The 12,387-nt window shown below is 41.1% G+C and overlaps 1 protein-coding gene across 18 annotated transcripts in view; it reads right to left on the minus strand.

Moving 5' to 3' along the window:
- LOC134220842 (F-BAR domain only protein 2) overlaps positions 1-12,387 on the minus strand; it is an 85,655-nt gene that overhangs the window by 43,312 nt on the left and 29,956 nt on the right. For all 18 annotated transcript variants that reach the window (XM_062699969.1, XM_062699961.1, XM_062699967.1 and 15 more), the window contains one exon: positions 835-1,179. In XM_062699969.1, coding sequence (XP_062555953.1) covers positions 835-1,179 — 345 coding nt within the window. The remainder of the gene's footprint in view (positions 1-834; positions 1,180-12,387) is intronic.

A 12,387-nucleotide genomic window follows, 5' to 3' on the forward strand; every position in this document is an offset into this window, starting at 1 on the left:
GTCCGGATTTCGGAGCAAGCGATGTTCAATGTTTTCGATTATATTAGCTATTTCGTGCATACAAAATGTCATTTTCAGTACACTACAACAAATTTGATAACTTTATCTTGACAGGGTGTGTTATCACTCAGCGTCAGGTACTTAATTCCGTTTGAAATATTGAACTGAAAATTCAGCAGTGCTTAGGTGTCCGGACTTCGAGTCATAACGGTATCTGAAATGAACGAATCAGCTAATAATTGCAATAATATTTAGAAACATATTTCAGATGGTGCGCTTTTTCTTTTAACAACAGCCTAAAATCGAGCCTAAAATAAAATAAAAAAGCTGTTTATTTATTTTTTATCCGGATTAAATCTGTCCTCGAGCGATATTGTCACTGTGTTCCGTGCTCTAAGCCACAGCTTGACAGCTAGCACCAAGTTTTCGGCTTCAATCATTTTGTATGCAGATGACAGCCGTTTCAGGGGGCTGGGTGGAATAGTTCCTTCTCTAGTGCGAAATAATTGGTTCAGTGTACTATATTTGGTTTTACGTAGTTTACGTAGAGCGGTCGTGTCTTGTATACAACCCCAAATTGTATTGAAGAAAAAAATATATATATATATAACTTTTAAAAAATATCGTCGATGAAATATTTTGTTGCACCTTATTTCTAATTTTGTGTAACACCTCATTTTTAATATCCTTGTCTAACTTTCTGTGAAGAAAATCAAAGGTACATGAAACTTCGATACTAATTCATTTTTTCACAGCGTGCAGCGTTCGCCTGACACCGTCGATAAAGTTTAAAAAAATATAATTCCGGATTTCGAAACAATTCCTAAAACCCACCTGCACTGCATCCTGTGTGCTCGATTCTTCCTCCTTAACGCTCTTGTGCTTTTTGTGCAGTTCCTCGGCGTACTTGTTGATGTTCTTGACCAGTTCGGTCAACTTCTGCACTTTGGTAGCGTGCAGCTCGGACAACCGTTCCGTCGTCGATTTGAGGATGATCCACAGGGGCGAAAACGTACCACCCCCACCGGATCCAGCCTTGTTGGCCAGCTTCGTGAGCAGCTTGGAGTTGTACTCCTCCAGGTTGGAGCGCTCGCGAAAGTACTCCGCCAGTTCCTTGGTCGCCGAGAGGCCATATTTCATGTTCTGGTATAGCACTTCGTAGCCGTTGTTTTTCTCGCCCTGTGAAGTGAAGGAGAAAACAAAATTTAAAGTTGTAATTAGTCGGGTTGGATTTGAATGGACGTTTCTGCATCAGTGAACACATGTAGAGGCAAATGTTACTCCGAGAACAGAGCTCGTAAAGAAGCACGCTTTATGGGATTCATTCACAGCTGCAGTTATTTATAAACAAATCCCGTCCCACTAAGATGCTCCCTTGCTCCCTGTCATCGGACTCGCCTCGCCGTCCGCGCGCCGGAACGTTAAAAGCCTTGGAGGGGAGTTTGTTTTTCCACAATTTGCAGACGACGCGGCTGCCTGATCGACGCAAAACAGAAACGGAAACGACACAAATAGGTGTTATATGGAGCAAAATAAATGCCGGTCGTAGTTGCCGCCGTCGTTCTATTCATGACCAGGCTAGCACTTGATGGCGTCTGTCCAAATTTAGGCTTGGCTCTGCCGTCAGAGCTTGGCGCTATGTCATATGGTCTTCTTTTTTTAAATGCTTTCTAGTACGAGTTGTGTGAAGGTCTAAATATTTGAATAGTTCATCCATGTCTACTATGTATCTCGATCCATGTGCTACCTGTGATAGATGTTCAATCAAGCGGTTTCTACTCTGCACAATCTCATAGGTGACGTAAAAGCCATTCATAACTTACCGAATTCAACATACTACAGGTTTACTAGAGCAACTCAACCGTTGTAACATCAATACGTTGCAACTCTCATTCAAGTGATTACATACTGTTTTAAATATGCGATGTTTGTCCTTATGCTTAATGGGTTTGGTGGTCATATGGCAACCGCTTCTGCCTCATACGAAAACTTGCCAAGGAAGTCAAAATTTCTGAGAAATCCATGCGAAAACCATCAAAGAAGACTTGCATGTACCTTCGAAGCCTTCAACGCCACTTGATTACGGACCGGGTATAGGAACTACGAGTGACTCGTTCAAAAAGATCATGTTTTTCGACGCGAAAGCTTTTCAGCATCGATGCTGACGCCAACGGCCGCACGGACCGGTTTATCTCACCGAAGAAAGTTGCGGATGTTCTGGAGAAAATGAAGTTTAAATTTCAAAACAATCCGACTGGTGTCATGATGTTTGGCTTGGGGGCCTCCAACGGTTTGAAACTGCCGCTTGTTTTCATTGATATTGGGGTTAAAATCAATATCGAATTGTTTATCGGTATTTTAAAGGACCAAGTGCTTCCCGCATATGATACAATCGATCGGGACCAGCTATGGCAGCTAATGCACGAAAACGGATTTCTGGATAAACTGATACGGTTGATCGAGGCGACGATGGATCGGGTGATGTGCGTAGTTCGAGTTTCAGGGGCATTCTCGAGTCCCTTCGAAACGCGTAGAGGGTTACGGTAAGGTGATGGTCTTTCGTGTCTGCTATTCAACATCGCTTTGGAGGGAGTAATACGAAGGGCAGGGATTGACACAAGTGGTACGATTTTCACGAAGTCCGTCCAGTTATTTGGTTTCCGCTGACGACATTGACATCATGGCACGTAACTTTGAGAGGATGGAGGAAGCCTACATCAGACTGAAAAGCGAAGCTAAACGGATTGGACTAGTCATCAATACGTCGAAGACGAAGTACATGATAGGAAGAGTTTCTATCGGTGGTGACGAAATCGAGGTGGTTGAAGAATTCGTGTACTGGTGACCGTGCGCACTGGTGACCGCCGATAACGATACCAGCAGAGAAATTCGGAGGCGCATAGTGGCTGGAAATCGTACGTACCTTGGACTCCGTAAGACGCTCCGATCGAATAGAGTTCGCCGCCGTACCAAACTGACTATCTACAAAACGCTTATAAGACCGGTAGTTATCTACGGGCACGAGACCTGGACGATGCTCGTGGAGGACCAACGCGCACTGTGAGTTTTTGAAAGGAAAGTGTTGCGTGCCATCTATGGTGGGATGCAGGTGGCGGACGGTACGTGGAGGAGGCGAATGAACCACTAGTTGCATCAGCTGTTGGGAGAACCATCCATCGTTCACACCGCGAAAATCGGAAGACTGCGGTGGGCCGGGCACGTAGCCAGAATGTCGGACAGTAATCCGGTGAAAATGGTTCTTGACAACGATCCGACGGGAACAAGAAGGCGAGGTGCACAGCGGGCAAGGTGGATCGATCAGGTGGAGGACGATGCTGAATGGAGAAAACTTTTATGTGCAGCACAGGCCACTCCGGCCTTAGTCTGATAATAAATAAATAAGTGCTACCCTGGGGGAGCCCGAATTCTCAAATAATCACAGTTACATGCGAACGCGCAACGACTCTTGCGTCAACTATGAAATCAGTAGGGCCCATTCACAAATTACATAACGCTTTAGGGGGTGGGAGTAACATACAAATTTTAGAACTCTTTCATACAAAAAAACGAGGGGATGGGTGGGGTTGAAAATGGTAAATTTAGCGTTATGTAAATGCTGAATAACCCAAACTGTTATTCCTTTTCTACTATGAAACGTTATTCAAAATTATGTGCGTTTGTTGCACAGATCTAAGCGATTATTAGTCGGAGTTGACTCATTTCAAATAAATAACTCATGTCAGAGGCTTAAATTTTAAATTGTGTTGTATGGCTTGTGTGACGTTTATTTTATAACAATGTCTAACAAATCATCGTTCAACCTAATTCAAAATTCAGCTTCTATATTAAATTATTGGAAAATTAGTCAAACTCGGACTAAATGATCGGCTGCATACTAGGTTTGGTGTTTTAATATCTACTCGTCAATATTCCAAAATCATATAGCCTATACGTATACTTAGTTTACGAGAAAGGTAAAACGTTTAGGTCAGTGATCCCTAAAGTGCGGCCCTTTAGGCCTTTTCCTGCGGCCCGCGAAGGTCTTCTGAGAATACACTACATGTGGCCCATTGATAAGCATTATAGGAAATTGTAGGGAAAGCTCAGTTCAAGTTCAGTTCAGTCAAGTTCACATCACTATGATGTTGAAGCACGATTTATATATCATGGATAATTTCATCATTATGATTCATGAATATAATAACTTCATATATAGATGTTATGTAGGCCTACAGCAAATAAACTTTGATGTTATCGCTCCGGGTTATTATAGTAGCAAATTTGTATTTAATCGCAGATTTTTAGGAACTAAAGGTTGAACTACAGGTAGAAATAATATTGTAATGCCCATCATTCTCCGTAATAAAAAAAACTTTTATTTTTCAAAATAAGTTAGATTTTGGAGGAATTGAACTGAAGTTTTGCTGGATTTTTATCTCGAGAAAATACGTTCACCATCAATAATGGATTCTGTTTAGAATACTATTCGGATTCTTTTTAGAATCGCAACAGACTTCAGAGTCTTCAAACGGATTATATTCAGAATCTCAACAGAATCCTGAACGGACCCTATTCAAAATTTCAAACAAATTCCGAAAGGGTTCTGCTGAGAATTACGAACGGATTCTTTTCAGAATCTCAAACGGTTTCCGTTTAGAATCCCATACGGATTATGTTCAGAATTCCAGACGAATTCTGTTTAGAATTTCGATCGAATTCAGCTCAGAATCTCGAGATGATACTGCTCAGAATCCCAATAGAGTTTTTTTCTTAGAACCCCTTCGTTATTTGCTACGATAACTTATAGTGAATACTAAACCTCGAGCATGAGAAACATGAGATCGAAATTTCAGAATCGGTCGACATATGATAATATGTCTTATACTTAGGGAGTGAGTGCTAGTAATGGACCCCTTAACGACGGAAGCTTACTTCAATCGCTTCGCTAGAGTAAGACTCATAACAAATTGCCATTCCGCAGCACTAGATGACAAGCAACAGGTATCAGCATCGCGTTTCGTACATAACACATGGTAAAACATTAATTTTTACCATTTTGTAACATTTTCTTCATAACTTTGAAACGCAATGATCGATCGTTATAAAATTCAATAGTGATCAACAAGGCTTTGTCCCTTGTCGAATGAAACTTGTTGCGAGAAAATCGGTTAAGGATTACTATACGAGAAATTGTCTAATGTTTTTTATAGCTTTTGTGCACACACATATATACGCATACACACATACACACGGACAGACAGACATGTGCTCAGCTCGTCGAGCTGAGTCGATTGGTATATAATACTATGGGTCTCAGAGGCTTCTATAAAAATTTCGTTTTCGGAGTGAGATGATAGCCTTTCGGTACAACTTAGTTGTACGAGAAAGGCAAAATGTATTTTAAAATTATGTAGCCAGGTTGCCTATTATGCCCCTCCCCCCCGGGTCCATAATACGCAACATCGAGTTTGTTGTTTGTTTACATACGTATTATGGTCCCCCCATTTGATTTACATGTTCCATTTCCATATGTTCCTGTTGCCTATTATAGACCCCCCCTCCCCCTCTTGTGCTAGTAATGGACCCTCTAGTGCGTTTACATTCATAAATTAGTTAATATAACTAAATTTCAGTCTACTACTACTACTACTACCAAGTGAAGCAGCTTTATCCTATGGAAGTTTGCAGGAAATTGTAGATTCAAGCGTAAACTCTCGGATTTTGTTCAGGGGGTCCATTACTAGCACTCACTCCCTGTATAATATTATGTCATATATATTTCTGCCTACTGGGCCATAAAGATGCTATCCACTACTGCAAAATCGGTACTATATACTAAAAGTCAGTTACATCCATAAAAAGCTGTAGAATAAAATGTCCTAACAAGTACATATTTAATTTGAAAAAGAAAAAGGAAAAAAATAGGTTAAATGTATAATTTTCTGTAATAAGCAATATGAACTGAAAAACAAATGTTGCAAATATACTGCGACCCGCTTCAACAGCTCAAAACTTTTCTGCGTCCCTCGATATTAAGCTTGCTGGGGACCACTGGTTTGTGTTGATATAAAAGCTTCAATATATTACCTTAAATTTGTTTAGATCTTGCTCAAAGTTAAGCTAGCTTCATTACTCACACTGACTCATCACTATCGTCCGACGTTGGCGCCAAGACAGTATTAAAAATGGATCATACTTACCCACCTCTTTTCAATCTATAATTTTAATGTCGAACATAGTTTTTCCATGGCGGTAATAAAGTGATTCCATTTTAAAAGGAAAAAAAACAAAATTTGTTTTTTTTTCCTTTCAAAATGGAATCACTTTATTAGTTTAATACAAACATAAAAAAAGGTTTTCAATCGCAGGGGAGAGAGTTATTTTGGCAAAAAAAATGCAATATATCCCTCACCTTATCACTTTTCAGGAGAATCTTCTTATACCCTGAAAATAAAATAACATTCCTTAAACTGCTACTACTCTACACATTCCTTATAAGAAAAAACGCCATTCTGCTGAATAGATCATTCCGTAAAATAACATTCTATGAAATAGGAAATTGCACCAGATGTAATTCCTCGAAATACAATACGAAATACAATCAGTTAATTACCTTGTGTATACAATGTCCATTCTATCGTTTGATGTGAGCATGCATGTTTGTTTACATAAAGAAACGACGAAATTGGTGCCGCATTTCTTTGTTTCGCGATTAGATGAATATATGTTCAGTGAGATGGAGATCGGGGCAGTTCCCCTACAAGCTGAACAATTAATTTATAACGTACAGTACAATTGAGGGTATAACAACTTTAGATACAACTTTAGTTGCAAGTTTGGCAAACAATTTTGTTTTATTGCTATAATATTGCAATTAAATCTGCCATTAAGCATTTTTTCCGCAGGTACTGAACTCAGTGAAGGTACTCCCAGAGGAATGTATACTTTACGTTGAGAACCGTTGACCTACAGGAAACCACTGTGTGGTGTCTGTTTTTGAGCGCTCTCAATGAAACATCTCAAAATGTCGTTCCATGTCTGGGAGCGGGTTAGTCTGAGATTTGGGAGGAAAATGATGCTAAAATCATCGGTAAAACCAACGTCATTTGTGGATTTTTCCAACTGTAATAAAAATAGAACAGACAGAATCGTATAGCTCTACTCGTTTATGAATGGCTGCAAAATAAACGTAGCGTAGAGAAGTTCGCAAAAAGATAATCGCAAAAATATGAAACCAGACCGTGTCATCGGCCTTGTTGAATCGTCACATGATTTTCCCTGCCATACCGGTAGACCCTTGAGTCACATCCATTTTCTGGTCTTGTTTACTACGTTTGTTGTACTATTCGAGAGTTTGTCTGTCTGGCAAACCAAGAAAAGGGAGAATGCATGTTTCTATGTAGCGTTTTTTTTTTGGTTCGGAGGCAGTCTACACTGCTCGATGGAAACGTAAAACCTCCAACATTGCGCCTTCAGTAAGGTGAGAGACGGTTTTGACTAGCATAGTTGTTTTAAAATTGGGATAAAAGTTCTATCTATCCCTTTCGGCTCAGATAGAAACCATTCTTCATTTTTATCAATGGCTCTACATTTCAACTGGAACATGGATCGCTTTTCAACTTAGTTCCAGAGTTTTTAAATGTAGACTTCTCAATACCAATACCTGCCGTTACGTGTATCGTGGATACACTACACTCAGGGAGTCGAGAAAGTTTCCCACCACCACATTCTAGAACGGACCAAAAACGAACTCGTCATCTCCGAACTGGCAATCATACACCCTTAATTTTTTTACCGGGATCTCAGCAAAATGTTGAACTTTTGCCGAGATTCGCACAGCCGTGCCCCAGCAAACATGTTTTTACCGAGATTTCTGTCAAAATTGCTGAAAATATGCAAATATTTTGCCGAAAATCAACTAACAAACGCCATATTTGCAGAAATATCAGTTTTTTTTTATTTTGCTGGCGCACGATTGTGTGGATTTTTGCCGAGCTGCAGAAATAAAAACTAAGTGTGTACGCTTTGCTCACCAAAGAAATAACGTAATTATATGTCATGGCATGCATGTACTTTTTTTTAAAACACCATAAAATGATTATTTTAATTATGCTGAATGTAATTCACCTCTATCCGGCAACCCGCCATTGTGTGATGTGTTTACCTTTCATTAGCGAATCTGTCGGAATCAAAAATCTCTTCAAGCTTCTCCCATCATCTTATCATCATCAGCAACGTCACATTGTCATTCAGATCAGAACAACAACTCGTTTCACGGAGAATGGAATCTTTCCACGAGCTAGCCAGAGATAATATCCCAAACGCAAGATGCGGCAACTGCCATCACTCGAAAAGTCCATTTGCTAAATTGATTTAAATCAAATTAGGCAAAGAGACGTGACCTGCGCTACCATGCGGTCCGCTGAGAGCAGGCAGCCCACGTCTAGTCCGAAGCCGACGATTCCAAGAGTTAGGAGTAAGAATTTCAATTCCAATCAACGATATAATATAGTTAGGAAGTGTCAAATGATTATAACTTGTTCCTGTTTTTTGATTTATTTATTTTCAATGATAACAAATTATTATGAGAAAATAAAATCGTTTTGTTTTGAATTGCTGATATTTACGTGGTTTCGGGGAAGCAGATGGAATCGAATCAATCACGACTAGCGACGTCATCTAAGACAAAAATTATGAAACAAACCCTCTTATACCTGTGTCGTTCATATTCCACTAACTAATCCAATAAAGACCGATCTAAACTCCAGAGCTCAACTCCTATAGCCGGAGGGCGTGCCACATGCAGAAGTGGCAAATGCCCTGACTCGACACTGACTGGCTCATCGTTGATTACTGTTTCGCGTGACTGATCAAGCGTAAAACGAGACTTGAATGTGACATTGTTTGTGGGGGGAGCTCTTTCGTTGAAGCTCGTTGCTAGGTTTTTGTCCGTGGATGAGTATTTATTGAAGTTTTGTTTAGCAAAACAGGTAGATTGTCATGATTCTGCGACATCAGTTATACAAAGTTTAGATCAAATAAATAGAGTTACAACTTCCCAACTTTAAATGGGTTTTACAAATACCAAATTCACCTTTTCAAAATTAGTAAAGCCCGAAACAAGTTATCTAAACACCAATTCCAAAATGTTGGCTCTACGAAAATGTATGCCCTGAGCCCAGATGTCACAACCAGTATCTAATGGCACGCGTTGAGCCATTCATTAGAGTAAGCAATAAACAAAACGGCAATTCCCTCACACACTGTTGGCATTCCCAGCTATGAAACAGAATTCAAATGCGCAGCCATACCTCCGCCGTCGTCTTCATCGTTTCTTTATCAATGATCGCCCCTCCAGCAGCAATTTCAGTAGAATAGGTGGAAATTTGTTCTCACAGTGAGGTGGAATTTCAATTGCTTGCAGTGTCGTCGCACGGCACACGGCATTTACAACCGCAATGATATTGCCGGAGGAGGTGGTGCAATCAATGTTCAAATAATTGAAGTTATGTTGTCCCACATTGAAAAATTTACGCTCACGAAACTAACCGACAGTACAATTGAGTGACGAATTATTTCTTTAGCTGCAATTGTTGCACGATGCTGCCGATCTGCAAGACAAAGAAAAGCTCTACAGCGAACGCGGTTGGAATTCATTAATTTCTCGGTTAACCTAAACTTTCACAGCTTTTTAAATACCCCCTGAATTTTCTTTGATTTTTTGTGAATTTTTTGGTGGGGTTAACTCATTGTTTCATTGATGCTGAAGGCCTTAAACGACTAAAACCAAACCGTGTAAAAAACCTGGGTGTACGCCTGCGCATTGCGCGGATTCGTCGGCGTGTGGAGCGAGTTGGACGACGGTTCAAAACACGCCGACTGAAAGATGGCACGGTGAAATGGCCCTTTGTTGAAGAACTGGAGACTCGTGCTGCAGATATTCCGGATGGTGGCAGCGTGGAAGACCAATGGACCGCCATCAATAATGTCTTCATCGCCACCAGCGAGAATAATTTGGGCGAACTGCGCACCCAGAGAAAACAATAGATCACCGATGAGACTTGGAGGAAGATAAAGGAGCGAACAGAAGCCAAATAGATAAATAGAGCTAGAGAAGAGTGATCAAAAACCAGAAGAGCCAAAGTCTTAGCCCGTCAACGATACGCGGCTCTGGAGAAGGAAGTAAAACGCTCATGACGGGACAAGTGAGCGTAGACGGACTCTCTGGCCGACGAAGGAGAAAGGGCCGATGCAACTGGGGACATTCGCCTCCTCTACGATATCTCACGACGCTTAAGCGAGGCGAAAACGAATACAGCGATGCCTGTGAAAGACGCGAATGGTCAGTTATTGACCGACCCCAATGACCAGTTGAAACGCTGGTTCGAGCACTTCGAACAACTTTTTTAAGTGCCAGTCAGGCCACCACCTCACCACCTCGGCATGATCTGCCTAGGATCCGACGTATAACACACGTCAATACAGAAGCTCCATCAGTGCTAGAGATTCAAACAGCCATCCAAAGCAGGAAATCGAATAAAGCCCCGGGGATCGATCGCATATCAGCCGAGATGCTCAAAGCTTACCCCATGACATCCGATCAACTACTGCATCGTTTATTTCGTAATATCTGGGACACCGCAACTTTCCCGATCGACTGGATGCAAGGTATCTTAGTGAAGGTGCCCAAAAAGGGTGACCTGACTGTATGCGATAGCTGGCGATGCATTATGTTGCTGCGTACCATTCTAAAAGTTCTATGCAAAGTTATCCTAGCCCGGATTCAGTAGGAGATTGATGCGACTCTCTGGCGGCAGCAGGCTGGATTCCGTGCCGGAAGATCCTGTGTGGACCATATCTTTACGCTCCGTATCATTCTGGAACAGGTCAACAAATTCCAAGAGTCCCTTTTTACTTGGTATTCATAGACTACGAAAAAGCTTTCGAACGTCTCAATCACGAGAATATGTGGGGCGCCCTGAGACGCAAGGGGGTTCCTGAGAAAATCATCGGCCTCATCGAAGCACAGTACGAGGCCTTCTCGTGTAGAGTGCTGCACAATGGGGTCTTGGGGTATTCTATCACTGTTACTGTTCCTCACCGTAATCGACGAGATTCTGGTAGGTGCGATTGACCGTGAACCAAACCGTGGGCTGCTATGACAGCCTATATCCATGGAGCACCTAAACGACTTCGAATTGGCTGATGACGTTGCACTCATAGCTCAACGGCGCTCTGATATGCAGAGTAAGCTCAACGACCTTACCGAGCGCTCCTCTTTCGCAGGTTCAGTCATCAACGTCTACAAAACCAAATCGTTGGATGTAAACAGGGCGACCCCTTCCAGTTTCACAGTAGCCGGGCAATCAGTGGAAAATGTTGAAAGCTTCCAATATCTTGGTAACCAAATGGCGTCAGACGGCGGTACCAAAGCGGGCGGATCAAGAAAGCAAAATACGTATTTTCAACTCTAACGTGAAATCTGTGCTGTTATATGCTAGCGAAACATGGTGTGTATAAGTGAAGAACACTCAACGGCTGCAGGTGTTTATCAACAGATGCCTGCGGTATATAATTCGGGCCTAGTGGCCTCACAACTGGACCTCAAACAACGAGCTCTAACGTCGTTGTCACCAGAGGCCTATAGCAACAGAAATTCGTGATCGGAAGTGGTGCTGGGTCGGCCACAATCTACTTTATTCGCACCAGGCTCACCAATACAACTGTACTTTAACTGTCAAAACCATATGGGTGGAACGGGCGGAATAAACAAGCGGAAGGGTGAATAAAAACGAAACTGTTCGTTCATTCAATTAAAATGCGCGTCGAAATCCGTTCTATTCGGGAACTTTGTATGTAGTTTTACATCGGTACTGTTGTCTAGAATAAGTATAAAAGAATCCATGGAAATTGTTTGGGAAGTTATCCAGAAGTTCATTGAGGATTTTCTCCACAGCTTGTGTCCTAAATTAGGTCGGTGGATGGAATCAGTTTGGGAATTTTCCATAAAAACCCGAAAATCCGATAAGAATTGTCAGAAAAGTTTATGCGAGGAAAACCGAATAGATAATATCTAGTATTTCTTATGAAATTTATCTGCATTTAGAATTTATTAATGAATTCCTTATAGATTGCTTCCAGTAACCTTAGGAGTATTTGATTTGAACAAAAATATATGGGCTTGATTATTTCTAGACCAACATTTGAAAAGGGCGTAACAGCCAAAATTTATTCCTTCTGATTCTTCGTCTATATACAAAGCTCTATATGTGGACGAAGAATCAGAAGGAATAAATTTTGGCTGTTACGCTCTTTTCAAATGTTGGTCTAGATTTAAGTAGTTCATCCAAAAACAATCTTTCGAGAATTCTTCCAAAAATATCCTTC

The sequence above is a fragment of the Armigeres subalbatus genome, chromosome 3, assembly GCF_024139115.2.
Source record: "Armigeres subalbatus isolate Guangzhou_Male chromosome 3, GZ_Asu_2, whole genome shotgun sequence".
In the NCBI taxonomy this organism is placed as follows: domain Eukaryota; kingdom Metazoa; phylum Arthropoda; class Insecta; order Diptera; family Culicidae; genus Armigeres; species Armigeres subalbatus.